Consider the following 17,237-nt stretch of genomic DNA (forward strand, 5'->3'; position numbering starts at 1 on the left):
GGTACATTAAAAGTTCCACCCGGCTCACTGGTTTAAAAATTTTGATTGAAAAAATGATAATAAAAACAGGTCTGTCCTTGTGTTAGAAATAGGAAAAGCTCTCTGTATAAAATTAATAAATAAGCCACTTTCTCTTTGTTAATGAGGTGTTTCACAGTCATCAACCGACTGTACAACACAATAGGGCATGACTTGATCCACTCAGGTGGTCTTGGGGGTGGAAGGGAGGCGGGGTATGCAAGTAATCTGGCTGAAAGTGTGTGTGTATGTATATATAAATTAAATCCATAGTCCATAAAGTAGATAGAGAAGGAACACACTTAAAATGTTTTCTCAATTTAATAAATCTTTGTCTTTGTTTAACAATAAATAAATATATTGGGTTAATACATTGTTCCCTTAATTTACTAAAACTGTTCCCTTTATTTAACAATTTGTTCCCTCAATTTAACAAATTATTTCTTCGATAAATTCCTCAAAATCTCAATGACCTAAGTCAGATAAGAAAAAACAAAATAATATATTTCAAATGGTGTACAAACCTTAAAAAACTCTGATCCATAGTCTGATTGAACACGGAGTGCTTCAGATCTCACATGAACTGACAACAGTACAGCAACGTAAACAGCCTTGTAACCTCACTTTGGCTGGCACGGTCAGTTCTGGCATGAGATGCAGCAGTGCAATCAGTCTCAAGTTAAAAGTAACTTTAAGAAACACAGATACAACCAAACCCCATTAGTTTTAAAATAAAAGGACATGTTGGCTAATAAATGGGAGTAAGACATCAAGTAAGGCAAACATTTTTTTTATACTGTTCTTCCTTTACTTAGGACAAAGCTACCAAGCACACCGCAGTTCTACAATGGCCATCCAGGTCTAAATCCAGGATCTAGTCTCTATTTAAACATTACGGACCCACAAGCGCCAATCAACCAACTTGAACAGACTGGATAAAAAAAAAGTGTCAAGCTATGTTCCGTAGTTCTGAACAGGGCATGTTCAATTCAGTTGAACTTTATACTAATACAGGCTTGTACAGCACATAAAACACTGTTAGGCAAAGTCTCAGTGCAGAATAGGTAGGACATGATACAATGTTCAGTGTTAATTTGTTTTTTTATTTGTGTGCACATTATAAACATCTGTAACTGATTACAGTCAACTTAAATATGGCACTTAATACTGTACACAGTAAAAGCTTTACACACACATACAACCATTTGCAAACCATTTTGCAAAAGGCAAAAAAAACTATACACACACGTATTGTAGAGAACGACGAGCGGTAAGTACACTCAGGTCATTTCTGCATCGTGCTTTGCATTTTGTGAGCTCTGCAGTTCACTGATCTGTCTTCTTAGCTGAACAATTTCCTCTTCCTGCTCGTCAATCCGCTGTTGCATACCGCGGATTACCTGGAAATTAGAGAACAGATTTTCAATATAAAATTAATAAATTCAATTTATGAAAGCTGAAGAGCCCTCCAGCCTAATATTCACCATATCTTTTGAAACTACCAACCTAACACTGTCAAGGACAGTTTAGTGTCACTCAAGCACCCGTAGACTGATTTGACAGTATCAAGATACAGGAGTTACAATTCATACAACATACTGCTTTACTGTAAGCAAGGCAGTATATTGTGATTTTTAAAAAATACAATATGGCAACTGTCTTATTATAAAAACACACAATCGTCTGCATAAAATCTGAGTAAAATAAAAGCAGACTATTTATCAGATTAAAACAGTTGAATCTAAAGTTTGGAGTAAAAAACGCTGTCTAGCAGTCAGGGTTCAAACACAACACTGTCAATGAACCACTGTCTGCTACCAATCTTTGCATGTGAATTAATTATAAACTTAATGATAAGAATTAATACAGTTTTGCGTAACATTGTGATCATAAATCGATTTTCTTACACCCTTGCTATTTCAGTAAACCTACACAGATTTAAAGCATATTCTGAATGAATAGGAAGACTGTAAAATATCTTGATGCAAAGCACTGATCTTCAGACAGTTCTTCACAGCACAGTAGTTGATGAGAATCTCTATTTGTTCCTCTTTGACTTCCTAAATTTGTGCACAGTTTAAAGACAGCTTTAAAAAAAAAAAAAAAAAAAAAAAAAACTTGGAGTGCAAAAGAACTTTGAAGGAACCAAAAAACAACAATGTAATAAACCCTGTTCATATTTATTAAGATTTTCAGCATTTACATATATTTACATTTAGCCATTTTAGAAGCCATTGTATTTGATTAATATAATAAAGTATGCATTACAATTTAAACAAATACATTTCCCAGCTAAAAACCTTGGTGTTTTTATTCTCTGTATCCCACTACTGTGTTAAAGTTCCTCTGTCAATCTTTATATATTCTTTTTTTTTTTTTAACAGTACACATACCAAGATAATCAAATGGTGAAATAAAAAAAAATGAAATGACAAATTGTAAATGGGACTGACTGTGATTTTAGCCACTTCACCTTGAAAACATTGAAGTGAATAAACTTCATGTGTGAAACTTTGCAGTAATGTTACGTTGAACTTTAGTGAACTTTGACCAGCACCAAGACCCAAAACAGAGAAACTGCTAATGTTAGCCATGTCTAAGCATGACCGTTTCTTTACCACTGGTAAAAGTAATAAAAAGAGAGAGAGACTGCACATGCAGTCAGTCAGGAAACTGTATTATCAATTTTCTGGGATTTTGCTGTTTATGGGTAGAGGGTTAGCCAGCTTGGTAATTGCTTAGTTAGCTCCTCAGTCAGCTAAGAAGAGCAGACCACAAATCAGCCACTGCCCCAATCTCAGCAGTTCTATACAGATACACACCAAAGCTCAATGTGCTGCACAGTCCTGTAGTGAGCATGTGCTTAGATGATTATTAGATCAGCTAAGATGATTAAATCTTTTTAAACAGACACACATTGCATCATTTTTAAGAAATAAGATTAGCTTAAGATTAGAACAAAACAAAAAGATGGTTTTACACTGAGCAAAGTAATCGATGGCCTACCACAGCAGCACTAGGCTCTGGACGATGGGCTGCCAGAAACAACGAAACCACTGTACGTGTTGTCTGGTCATGTTTTCTAACCATTAGTTACCATACTTTTTCAAATCTGTTGTCCCTTTAGTAGCAAAAAATGCATAACGGTTAGAATCTGGGCTTCTCCATTGATTGATGATTCCAGGGTGTGTGTTCAGTTGCTTTCAGTTTGATGGGAAATGTACCTATTCTAATTATTTTATTCAGCCATTAATTTAAGTACATATCCTTGTGTAGGGAATGCCATAAATAGTTGATAGGTTAATCGATAGAAAAATAGTTGTTAGTGGCAGCCGTACGTTTGTATTTTATAACTTGTGGTAATCGAATTAGCTAGCATACTAATCGCTGGAACAATCTAGTTAGCTCCTCAGCTGAACACAAACGAACCAATATCCCCCCGCAGCTGTTATTCATAGTTTTACTCTAAAACTCAGTGTGCTGTCCTGTGGTGAGTATCTACTGAAATGCCATAATTTTATTAACTTTAGTATTTTTACTGCTTATGGTAAGCTAAGCGGCGGCCCATAGGGAGATCACCCCACTACAGTTCTACCCTTTTTTGTTTGTTTTTTTTTGCTGTGAATGCAAAACTGTGCTCTCACCAGTATTAACTATTTAGACCACTGCTTCTCCTGTTTAAGGTTGGCACATTAACTAATGCAAACATGCAAACTGCACCAAAATAGAAGCCTTTTTTAATGACCAAGTTTCAGGTCCAACCCCAGTTACTCCCAAACACAAGGCAACAAAAACTGCATGTGTCCAGTGTGACCTCTGTTTTACACTTCTTTTAGGGACTAGATATTGCCTAATGACTTGATGAATAAGAAGTCTGCCCTGTTTATCTCCTAAATATAGAATCATCTGTATTCTCTGGTACCATGGCTTCAGATTCCACATGGTATAACTCATCTACCAGTACTGATTTTACTCAGATTTTATATTTTGAAATTCTAATGTGATAAGTAAAATAACCAAAAATAGCCGTTAGAGCTCTGGGTTATTGTGATGAGAGGGTTGTGGGCTCGGCAAGCTGCCACTGTTGGGCCCAAGAGCAAGGCCCTTCACCCTCTCTGCTCCCTGGGCGCTGGAGTTGGCTGCCCATTGCGCTGTGTGTGTGTGCTCACTGCCCCTAGTTCAGTAGTGTGTGTATGTGTTCACTACCACAGATGGGTCAATTTCACCTTTAAAAAAATTAAGTTTCTGATTTCTTTTCTACCTTTTAGGTCTGACTGTAAAAATATTAACCAAAGTCATACATACCATATCTTTGGTGCTGAAAAGATCACTTTTCAGTAGCTCGGACGCACTTGGTCGCATTGAGGGATCAGCACTGGTCAGAAGTTTGATTTGTTCAGTCAAAAGTGGCCAGTTCTCAGCCAGGGTGTCTGGAACCTTTCCCCGTCTCAGCTCCCCGAGCGTATGAACACGTTCCATCTCTGTCCCAAAAGGCTGGAACAACTCCACAGCAACCACCCCCACACTATACATATCTGACTGCAAAACAGAGACAACACTGTAAACCAGGGTATTGTTCTTAAAAAAACTCCCAGTGCATCAAATTTTAAATTTCACCTTAAGCTGACTATTTACAATAATGCTCTCCTGCAGGCTCTTCAGGAAGGACAATTGTGAGATATTTTGGGGAAGGAAAAAAAATTTTATCAAACGTCATTTATCAATCTACCCAAGGTGCAATCGAGCAACCAAAATGTTTGGTGTCTGCAGTTAACTTCTTTAGTTCTAACACTGCTAGGAAAAAAACATTTTTCCTAGACTGTCACCATTCTCATTTTTGTAAATAAATACACACCCAAAAAAACAACACTTAACCTACTCAAACTGCTTTCAGATCTCCATTAGTATTTGTCAGACAAATTGAGGTGGTTTTGAACGCAGCATGACTTCCTGTATAAACTTCATAATAAACTTCTTCTCATAGCACAATAATGAGCCAGGCATTTGAAGTAACGGTTCCAATTTCAATCCGGTCAAGCCATGCCAGTTTACTAAATCCTTATTTACAAACTTGGATACATTTATATGACACACAAGACAATAAATATGTGCTCAATTATTTGTTTACACAATAAAACACAAAACAAATGTTAAATATTGCTAACATACAATAAGGACATGCAGAGTCAAAGAACCAAATGCTGTGTGAGTACTAGCAGTGTCCCCTTTAGCCTGCTACCTGTATGTAGGGGAGTTACAAGTGCTTCAAATACTGCATGGGAATATATTAATTACACAATCATTTTTGCTCATATTGCCCACTATTCCCAGTAACATTACAACACTTATTTTGAGTTAGGTGAGTTTACCTTTGAATCATAATGAGAGCCCTCTAGCTGCTCTGGGGAAGCGTAGACAAATGTTCCCACTCCAGTGGTGTGAGCAGACTCTGCAAAACATTGTGAAAAGATAAGCTTGGCAAGACACAGCATCTTAATATGTTGGCTGGAAACTGCAACAAATATATATATTTGCGAACATGGTAGGTAAAGTGTGAAACATACATACATTACATGTACATTAGGCATGGTGCCAATAGGTTTATGTTTATCTGTTTTAGAGAGTGCAACGTAAAGTAGATGAATGCATTCATTAGAATGGGTGTCCACAAATATTTGGACATGCAGTGTATCTGAAGTTCGCTTCTTTAGTTTACATCAGGCTAGGCCAACATTTGTGAACTCATTAATATTCTATATGCAAATGTAAAGTGTGAAATATAAATGTACAATAAGAGCTAAGACTTACATAGATAATAAAATCAAGACAACGTGCTGAAATGTACCTCTTACCTGCATTTTCTCCCATGTGAGAATTCAAATGTTGCTGTTCATGTTCATTCGCTACAATGTCCCTACATGCCAATCCAAAGTCCCCTATCTTCACGTGGCAGGCATGTCCATGAAGGAAAATATTCCGTGGCTATAAACAAAAACAAACAAACAAACAATCATGACAATGTTACATCATTGCTGGTTACAGCAGTGAGGTGCTGAGCGAGGTCACATTCAAGAATAACATACAGTCTATATATTCCAGTCATGCTGCTAGCCATCACCATCCGGGGCTCCGAGAGAGCACAACTGGCCCTGCTTTCTCAGCCAGGGGGTAGATGGCACTTTTTCCCCCCACATCCACATCACTCCAGTGCAATGCTGGCAATCACTGGCATCTGCTGCCCGATGCATCAGAGCCAGCTACATATAGCTTTTTCAAACGAGCCATTCCGAAACGAAAACCAGCACATTTACATTATTTACAGCAGTTTAGCTCTGCCCAATTATGATTTATGAAGTTATAAGGAGTGATTTTAGACTGGCCTCTTTTACTAACGGGACAGTAACAAAAACAGCCGGTTTAATTCTTAGGGAATTTAAGGGATTAAAAGAAGCTAGGAAAAGGTCACATAAAAATAAATGAGGATTGTTTTTGTAATCTTTGTAAAATGGGGGGGGGGGGCACAAAAAAACAAACAAACATAGGATAATGGGCCCTTTAACATAAGGTTATGAAAAGTGAACAAACGCACGCTACAAATGCTTGTGAGGCCTGAACTGAGCTGAAAATCAGCTGTAGCTTGCAGATAGGGGGAGTGGCAGTGCCAGATAAGCACAGGGAGGTGGCGCCACTTGGACGCTACATTTAGAGCTGGAGAGTGTTTTTTTTACAATCATTAACAGATATCCAGAATTCACAAGCTAGTTCTTACAGGACACGAACACGGATTTGACCGCAAAATAAAGTAAAATTTGCCGGTACGTAAAATTGAGCAAACCTACCTTAAGGTCTCTGTGCATGATTCCACAGGAGTGAATATACTCCACTCCTTCAAGTATTTTCTTTAAAATAGTAGATGCTTGTTCACAGTCCAATGACTGGTAAGGTCCTGTGAATAATAAGACACTTATTAAAACACTAGACGGGTACATTCAGAGATGTCAATGCACTGTCTGTAGAAAAGACAACAGTCACACAGGTATACCACAGTCAGTATCTAATATAAAGTCAATATAAAACCATGATAATAAAACACATGTATTTCTAAATAAAATGCGGTATTGGGGAGGTTCTTTGAGCTAGCTAAGGGTTTTCTAGTAATGTTTACAGTTAAGATGATGTGAGTGAAATGTGAAAAATGATATTATTGTTAGGGCGCTGCGGAGTGGTGCAAGAGTCAAATAGAGTTGTCCCATTCATTGGGATATCATAGGTCTGATTCCCAGTGATGCTACAGCCATCCATGGCCAGGAGTCCCAGAGAATATTATTGGCTTTGTTCTCACTGGTTGGGTAGGATGGTCTTCCCTTTTCTCATACCAGTGTGAGGCATCTGTTGGCTGAGGCAACACTGTTACTTGATGAGTGACTTAGTCTTTTGAGTCATTTTAGTCATTTAGTTATTGTGACTTCAGTGAATTACATTTCTAAAATATTGGGTCTGATTTTAGTCATGCATTTTCAAGGTTTTACTCTTTAAGAAATCATATTTATTGCCAACATTCCTAAACGACAGCTAAATTAAAGTTACATTTAATAAAACTTTTAGATTTTAAATTATAGGAATAATATGGCCCCTTTTTGCACACACATATTTCCCATTTATTTAACTTTAAAACACAGTTTTTCACTATGATTGAGGGTGTATTTTGATAAACGTTCATATGTAGCCTTTGGTGTCCCTTGGTTTCTAGGTTTCCCCTTAGTTTTGTTACATTAATAATTCAGCAGTATTTAAAAATGCTATGAATGCTGTGGGAATTGCTGTCTTACTGAACAGCTAAACTAATGATGGATTATTTTAGGCCTACCTCTCATCGACATTAAACAACGCTAAAACTAACATAAATCTGACAGTAATGTTAACTTACCTTTCTGTAATATGTATATGACGGTTACTCCTATGTCTCTTGAGGTTTTTCCCTGTGATTATTAATAAATTAAATTATTCATAATTAATTAATTAATTCACATTTTTGAGCTCATTAGTCTGATATTCAACACATTCATGCAAGCCTAGGTCTTTAAAACTTTAAAATGAACACCAACAGGTTTCTTATCTCTGTGCTTTTAAACAGCGTAAAGTGTTTAAAGACGGTCCCTTCCCATCTTATTTTGATTACATGTACTCATCAAAATTGAAGTTTCAGAAACGCTAACAAAATATAATGATTGTAGTTTTCTCTCTGTACCACCACGATTTAGAAAATGGAATTTCAGAGATGTCAGGGTGTTGTTTGGGAGCAAGAGGAGGAACAAAACGTGAATATCCAGTCATAAGGATACAGTGTGGCTTGTACGGCTGGTTTAAAAAGGTAATATGTGCTGAGCACTGGAGAGACAGATAAACTGATTAAAAATAATCAGTTAATTTGTCAGTCTTCCACATTGCTGTTTTAATGGATGAAAAATGTAGTACTTTGGTCATAGATCTCATTTTCAAATATTAATTTCTGTTTAGCCCTCGCCTTGTTTTAGTACTGAAGAATTGGTTGTCAACAAATATATTTAATCATTGCTTCAGTTAATGAAAGTAACACTGATGCAACAGAAATGGCAGGTAGCTGGTGGTCAGCACTGTGTGACAGGGAAGTCCTAGGTAGTGGGTAGGAATTGGATATGACTAAAATTGAGGAGAAACCAGCCTATCGGGGCAAAAGTTATGACATATTCCATTTTTATATAGAAGATTTCTTTTCTAATTATATGTAGTGAATAATTCTTAATTTGACCAAAAGTAAATCTAACAACTTCCGGTTGGCTTCAGTGATATAATCACAGAATTTACCTCCTGCCATTGTCAGTTCTGCCTTCGGTTTGCAGTTCCTTTCCTGAATCCAGTCTTTCAGAGAACGCTCACACAGCTGCATTTGGATGTAGAGCATTAAGTGAAACTGGACCTGTCAAATGAAGACCAGGGTCAATGAGTAAAGGAACGAAAACCACCATATCATTAATGTCTATCCAAGCTCCAGCTTTGTTTGGAAAATAATGAAGGACACACCTCTTTTGGATGTTTTTCAGCCCACAGCTGACTGTCCATGTCAAAGCAGGAGTTGTTGTTCAACTCCGCTCTGTTCTGGCTGGGCTCGTCCTCGGACAGTGTCGAGGTGTCCCAGCTGAGTGCTGGGCAAGCATCCACCACAGAGCGAGGCTTTCCCAGAAACACACACGGAACAAAATTCTGTGGGTTGCGCATGTTTTTCGGCCATACGGCTTGACTCTTTTCCAGTGTAGATTTCACTGAGGTAGTCTCTGGGGTCTGTCCAGGTTGGTCTTTTATGCCCTTTGAACATTCAGAGCTTTCAAAAACAATAGATGATCCACTGGTGCTCTCTTCTAGATGCCTGAAAGAGAGACTGAGGTTCATTACATTGCAGTACGAGTGTTGAGCTGCTCCATTTGAATAAAAGTCATTTATCTTACCCATAGGTTTGCGATAGTGATCCTAAAGCTGGGCTAGAGATGGTAAGCATTGGTTTAGAATCTAGAATAAAAGGATTAAACTTATTATAATATAATAACATTCACTTATTCAAAGATTAATGGTCATGGCCTACTGTACATGAGCTACTTACTATTCACAGCAGGTTGCACATGCTCCATCCAAGCAGTGTGATAGCCGACTATGTTTGGATGCTGAAGACTGGACAGAACTTTGACCTCCCTAAGAACCTACAACAGGTTATTGACAAAATGAGTTTTACACTCATTCTGTGTAAAACATAATACGCACTTTTTATTTACTGTTGTGACCAAGGTCTACCTTCATGCAGTCATCCCTCGACACATTCTTAATGAGAATTTTTTTTACGGCATAATCCTGACCGTCCAACTTGTTTTTCACCTGCAAAAGGCACGAGTTAACAGTTTACTACTTTCCACTAAGAAACATAGGTAACTATTACGTGATGATGACTTCAGTTAAAAGATCTCAGTGCTGCACCTTAAAGACTCTGCCATATGATCCTTTGCCCAATGCTGACATTTCTTCAAATTCACTGAGGTAGCGAGACGTTTGTGCTTGGAAAAGACCATCTTTTGTTCTGGAATAGGAAAAAAAAAAAAAAAAAAAAAAAAAAAAAAATATATATATATATATATATATATATTAACTCAATTTACACAGCATCCTATGAAAGACTGGTATAAAAGTATATACAGTTGTATGTATGTATGTATAAATAAATAAATATAATAGAAATTGTGGCATGTGCAAGAGTTTGGACACTGCTACTAAAAAAGTAACTAAGCCAGTGTCATATACAGTAATATCTCCTTTTCAGAAATCACAGCTTGCACACTAATTCTAGCCAGCTAGGAGTCTTTCTATCCTTGTTTTATGAACTTTTACAGGCCGATGATTTTTTTGGCTCACTCTGCTGCACAGTATGTTAAAAATCTACCCACACATTGCCAAAGTATTTAAGGTGCTGTGAGGGCCATTCCAAAAAAAATATAGCTTATTTTTTTCTTGAAGTAGTTCATGGTGGATAAGTTCTGAAACACTGTCCTGTTGAAGAGAAGCCAGACTTTTTTCAGCTTTAGATCATTGACTTACTGAGCCATACTCACTTCCACAATTTGCTGATATGTATTACAATCCATTCTTTCCTCTACCTGTGCAGTGTTTCATGTGTCACTGGCTGCCACACAACCCCAAACCACAACTAATACACCTCCATGCTTAATAGTTGGCAAGGGGTTCTCTTCATCAAAGGCTGCTACTTCTGTCTCCAAACAATATCTTTGTGTTGTGATTTTAGTTCCATTTTAACTCCATCAGTCCAGTTTGCTTCCCAACAAGCCTCTGCTTTATCTGGTTAACTCTCCACATTATGTGATGAGGCAGCATCGAAAGATTCCTTCCAATGATTCTTCCATGCCGATCAAGTGTGGGTGAGAAATGCGAGGCTTGCATTGTCTTTCTGCTCAGCATGCAAGACGTTCTCCTTGGTCTTGTAGTGCTTTCTTTGACAGTTCCCCATAACTGCCCTTTTCTCAAATTATGTTTTAGATGGTGTAAATATGAGAAATGTGAGCTAGAAAGTGCTTTTCTTAGATATTCAGTCAGCTGCTAGATATTCAGGAGCCTATTTCTGTTGAGTGTTAGTAAAATATTTGAAGAGTCAGATAATTTAGTACACCTTGGAACTGTCCAGTAACAATGAGGCAATTAAGGACTAATGAAATTTTTAACTTTTTGCATGCCACAATTATCAATAATTCTAATAACAATAATGAATAATAATGCAATAATAATTACACTTCTTGTTGTTTCCAAAATATTAAAATATTTAAAAATCTGTAAAATATCTGAAAACACAGCATTTTTATGTCATATAAAACAGCAAAAGTAATTCATATGATATGTTTACATAACTGTTGTAGAAACACCAACAACAACAAAAAAAGAAGACAAGCACAACATACAAGCTTACCTTAGGGCAGAACTCTGTCCTTCTGCATTCAAGTACTTATGATCCTGTCAAATATATATAGCATATAAGGTCAAATTCATAAAATGCATGGCAAGATTTCATGTGAATAGGAAATAGCATTGCGGTAACATTCAGACACTGCTGGTGATTATATTGAAGGTTTTACAGAGTCCATTAAAACTGGCACTAGGACTCTTTTCCCCTCATTTACATGTGGTGTAAGTAATTCCTAAACATTCTTTCTTAAATGTAATGACTGTAGGTTATGGCAGATTACAATGATTACCTGAGGGATGAGGGATGAGCTGGCTGCATGCAGGAGCTCGGTGAAGGCCCGGTTGTGTTGCAGTCGAACTGTGCTGAACTCGTCACTTATGGCTAGCGGAGAGAGGAGGTTCATTGCTGCCAGGCGCTGACCAATCACTATAACAAGCACAAACAAAAACACCCTAAATGGCCAAAACATTGACAGCAACAGGTCTTTTTTGTTAGCACACACACCTAAACATATCATTATTAAACTGTCATAGTTCTGCGGCCGTATTCTGTGGACTGCACACTAAACGCTTACCCTTGAACAGCATGCGAGAGCGTGTAGGATCGCTCTCATACACAAAGCACAGGTGTTCCAGCAGAGAGCCCAGCAGCAGGTGGTTAGGGATAGCAGAGGCAAACTCCTGAATGGACGGTCTCCCTGCCATCAGCATCTCGCAGTTACTGTCGGAGTCTGAAGCTGTGTCAACACAATAAGCAAAATGACATATTAATGAGACCACAGGCTACATTTTCATATCGACAAAAACACATACAGAGGCACATTACTGAATTTGCTCTAGATGTACCAAAAACAACAAACGAACAGCAGTTTTGGGTAAAAACACATTTCCTACCTTCTGCAATAACTCTGGCAATCAAACCAACAATGTCTGGTTTGTCTGAATCCATTGTCACTTTAAATTCAGCTGCTGCTAAATTCACTTCATGTTCTTACAAACACATCCCGAGATCCACTACCAGAGAGCAAGGCAAGGCCAGGCCACGCTTATCAGTGTGAAACATATTAACCCCCACCTTAAGGGGGGGTTCAGAAAAAAAAAGATTATAAGGGAGGGGCAACAGTGCTTAAACTATACAGAATTTGAATCAATTTAGTGTTTGTTTTTAATGTGTGTCTGACATGTTCCATCCAAAACCCACAGGTCTAGACCTGATTCTGTACAAGACCAAATGTGCTGACCATCAGGCTCTAAACCACTCGCACTTATGGCAGTCCTTGGGGACCTTATTCACTGCCCACTTTGTGCTTTGCCAGGCATTTTACCCAACCTGTCAGGTAATCAATGACTTATCAAGCGAGTTTATGACCTGCACCAGGTGAGTCAGAGAAGAAGGACACATACTATGCGCCGTATCATTGGGCTCACAGAGCTGGAATGCAAAAGCATTGTGTAAAATAAAATAACTATTATTATTATTATAGTAGTATTATAATAATAATACTATTTAAGCATCCAAGAAGATATACTCATTCTGCCATGCCAAAATAAGATCAAATTAACTAATATGGTGCAATATAAAAACAAAAGCACAAGCCGTACTTTAGTCAAGTACCTTATTGATATGGCAGACATCTTTCCATAAAGATATATATATATTTCTATGTTATAACATTATGGCAGCCAGGTGAGTGAATATTTAAGGTCAGTTAATAGGTCAGCAAGTATGTAATCTACCACCGAATTGAATAGTTCACAAATCATTAAAATATGTCTGAAAACATGATGATACTGGTATCGTCCCATGAATTCCAAATTATCTTAATCTAAATCTTTAGACCAAACATGTTCAAGCCATAATACAGAGCTACAAAACTTCAACTAACATGTGTGTAAAAGCAGCCAGCGTAGAGAGAGCTCTTCTACTACTGACTTTCTTTGGTTTCAATTTACTTTACCATCTATACCACAGCAGCTCCCGACTTCAAACAGTTATTCAACTAACTCTTACTGGATGAGTCATTCACATTCATCACTGACTGCTTTCTCATATTTGAATATCGGTCTTGATGCTTCATCTGTATATTTCAGGTTTGCATAGACTGCAGCTATTGTAAGTGACCTGGGGCCTTTCTCATGGAGTAAATTCATCAACCCTTTAAAGAAAGAATTCTGCATGGAGGAGTGGGAAAAATGTTCTTCCAGCCAATGTCACAGACTGGTAGATGGTTACAGCTTATTGAGGTTTTATCAGCCAAAATTATATTATTAAAATTATTATTACCTCTATCTCTCAGTATTCTTAAAATGAAGATCAAGAGTTCATTTGTTTGAATATGGAAAACAAACAAACAGATCAAGGGAGTTTTTAATGGGGTGTTGCACATCTCTGCACCTTTGTCCACACCACACACATTCAGTACTGAGTGCTGGGTCGGCACTGCACTGTCCTGTCAGTTTATTGTGCTACTGTCTTTTGTAATAATTGAATTTATTGTACTGTGTTTTTGCTTGTTTGCACATTTACTTTGTAAATGTACTTTATTGTTGCCTTGCTTAGTGTTGTGTTGTTCTATGTTGCACCATAGTCCTGGAGGAACATAATTTCACTCCACTGTATACTTCAGATCCATTAACTGGGAAGGCCACTATAGAACACTGAACTCATTGTTGTGTTGATGAAACTTCAAAAGTTTGAAGACGGCTTCAGCTTTATGGCATGGTGCATTATCATGCCGGAAGTAGCTGTTAGAAGAAGGGTAAATTGCCATGCAGGGATGCACACAGTCAGCAACAACACCCAATAGGTTACTGTGTTAAAGCAATGCTTCCATGAAATTTACATTATTGACACGCAAAAAGAGACATGAAAGCTCTTTTCCCGATGGTGCACTCACGACTGCCCTTTATGCACCCTTACTGCAGCCTTCAGAGAGGACTCAGCAGCAGCTTTTTAAACAAAAAGAGATTAAACTAAGCTTAAAGTTAACAGACTAGGCAAGTAATCCTGCTCTGGAGAACAATGGCAGGCCAAGCTTCTTTGTGGTGTAGACTGAGTGTCAAAGTCTGTGTCTTGTAATGCTTGCGTTCTGGCCCAGCCCCAAAGCAAAGTTTTTTGGAGGTAAACACACCCCCTTGGCGTGTCAGGACATTACCTGGGTGCATCTAAGCAGCTGGCTGTTGGGCTGTGGTGGGGCAGTTTAAACAATAATTAAATTACTCACTGCTATTGAACTATATATGTTAGAACTGTGAAACAGGCTAGGTACCAGTATAAATACTGAACCTAACTAGAAGCAGGCAAGATATCTGATATTTGGCTCAGTAGTGGCTCAGCGATTTAACCCAAAAGCACCGGGCTATTGATGACAGGGTTGCGGGTTTGATGCCATTGTTAGGCCCTAGAGAAAGGCCATACATCTCCTGACCACAGACAGGTACAATACCAGTATGAATAGATAACCTAACCACAGAGAGATACAATACCAGTATAAATACATATCCTAACTACAGACAGATACAATACCAGTATGAATACTTAACCTAACCACAGACAGGTACAATACCAGTATGAAAAGATATCCTAAGCACAGACAAATACAATACCAGTATGAATAGATATCCTAACTACAGACAGATACAATACCAGTATGAATACATCAACTAACTACAGACAGATACAATACCAGTATGAATACATCAACTAACTACAGACAGATACAATATCAGTATGAATACTTAATCTAACCACAGACAGATATAATACCAGTATGAATACTTAACCTAACTACAGACAGATACAATACCAGTATAAATACATATCCTAACTACAGACAGATACAATACCAGTATGAATACTTAACCTAACTACAGACAGATACAATACCAGTATGAATAGATATCCTAACTACAGACAGATACAATACCAGTATGAATACATCAACTAACTACAGACAGATACAATACCAGTATGAATACATCATCTAACTACAGACAGATACAATATCAGTATGAATACTTAATCTAACTACAGACAGATACAATACCAGTATAAATACATATCCTAACTACAGACAGATACAATACCAGTATGAATACTTAATCTAACCACAGACAGGTACAATACCAGTATAAATACATCAACTAACCACAGACAGGTACAATACCAGTATGAATACTTAACCTAAGCACAGACAAATACAATACCAGTATGAATAGATATCCTAACTACAGACAGACACAATACCAGTATAAATACATCTACTGACTACAGACAGATATAATACCAGTATGAATAAATCTCCTGACTACAGACAGATACAATACCAGTATGAATAAATCTCCTGACTACAGACAGATACAATACCAGTATGAATAGATATCCTAACCACAGACAGATATAATACCAGTATGAATACCTAACCTAACTACAGACAGATACAATACCAGTATAAATACATCTAGTGACTACAGACAGATACAATACCAGTATAAATAAGTCTCCTGACTACAGACAGATACAATACCAGTATAAATACATCAACTAACCACAGACAGGTACAATACCAGTATGAATACTTAACCTAAGCACAGACAAATACAATACCAGTATGAATAGATATCCTAACTACAGACAGACACAATACCAGTATAAATACATCTACTGACTACAGACAGATATAATACCAGTATGAATAAATCTCCTGACTACAGACAGATACAATACCAGTATGAATAAATCTCCTGACTACAGACAGATACAATACCAGTATGAATAGATATCCTAACCACAGACAGATATAATACCAGTATGAATACCTAACCTAACTACAGACAGATACAATACCAGTATAAATACATCTACTGACTACAGACAGATACAATACCAGTATAAATAAGTCTCCTGACTACAGACAGATACAATACCAGTATAAATACATCTACTGACTACAGACAGATACAATACCAGTATAAATAAGTCTCCTGACTACAGACAGATACAACACCAGTATAAATAAGTCTCCTGACTACAGACAGGGCAGGTAACAGTGTAAAACTGGGTTGGGTGTCATTAGGTCATTTATGTATGTCTACACTTCAACACGTGACATCTGACAAATCACTCACTGTCAAACTGGACTTCATGGTCGTTATCTGAAAGGTCGAACATCGCCCTGCCTTGTCCTCTTCTGTCCCGGGTGGTCAGCTTCGTCCGGACGAGCAGGCCTCTACTGCTCCCTAAACTAGGACTGAGACTAACGTTACTGCTCGAACTTTCTTCGGCCATGACCGCAGTGTGTCGACTTACTTTATAAAACACACATCTTTCATAACGTATCTGTGGTCCACTTTGACAGCTCAATCAAGCCATTAAATTAATCCAAACATTTATTTTAAAACTTCTCTTAAAAGAAGATTCTGAAATCTCTTCCAAATGACTACAAACTAAGTCCAAGCTAACCGATAGTAATGCGCCATGTTTTGGGAGTCAACAGTAAGGCGGTATCGCAAAAGCTAAGTCACATTTTGTATTCACAACAAAACACGAAAGCACCCAAAACACCTGCATTTGAGTCTTTAGACATTCTGACATTTATAATTTACAATTTTCATTTAATCGCAGCTTAAAACTAAACGAGTAGCTCGTTCCGCTGACCCGCTTCGCTCAAACGCCGGGTACAAAATTTGTACACAATCCCTTACCTGGCAGACTGACGAAACCTTTC

At 37.6% G+C, this 17,237-nt stretch overlaps 1 protein-coding gene across 2 annotated transcripts; it reads right to left on the reverse strand.

Annotated features, from left to right (window-relative positions):
* Positions 1-1,100: 1,100 nt before the first annotated feature.
* On the reverse strand, positions 1,101-16,988 carry eif2ak1 (eukaryotic translation initiation factor 2-alpha kinase 1). Of its 2 annotated transcripts, none has more exons than XM_072667293.1 (15): positions 16,639-16,988; positions 12,087-12,248; positions 11,802-11,938; positions 11,516-11,559; positions 10,021-10,120; positions 9,841-9,921; positions 9,653-9,749; positions 9,501-9,561; positions 9,079-9,421; positions 8,863-8,974; positions 6,858-6,964; positions 5,871-6,000; positions 5,388-5,467; positions 4,324-4,557; positions 1,101-1,418 (listed from the first exon to the last, which is right to left on the reverse strand). In XM_072667293.1, the coding sequence occupies exons 1-15, from the start codon at positions 16,796-16,798 to the stop codon at positions 1,299-1,301; spliced, it is 1,968 nt and encodes a 655-aa protein (XP_072523394.1). In that variant the 5' UTR covers positions 16,799-16,988; the 3' UTR covers positions 1,101-1,298. The 2 variants fall into 2 exon arrangements, with proteins under 2 accessions (XP_072523394.1, XP_072523395.1); XM_072667294.1 differs by lacking the exon at positions 16,639-16,988 and adding an exon at positions 12,406-12,994.
* Positions 16,989-17,237: the final 249 nt, after the last annotated feature.

This window comes from Salminus brasiliensis, chromosome 22 (genome assembly GCF_030463535.1).
Source record: "Salminus brasiliensis chromosome 22, fSalBra1.hap2, whole genome shotgun sequence".
Classification (NCBI taxonomy): Eukaryota; Metazoa; Chordata; class Actinopteri; order Characiformes; family Bryconidae; genus Salminus; species Salminus brasiliensis.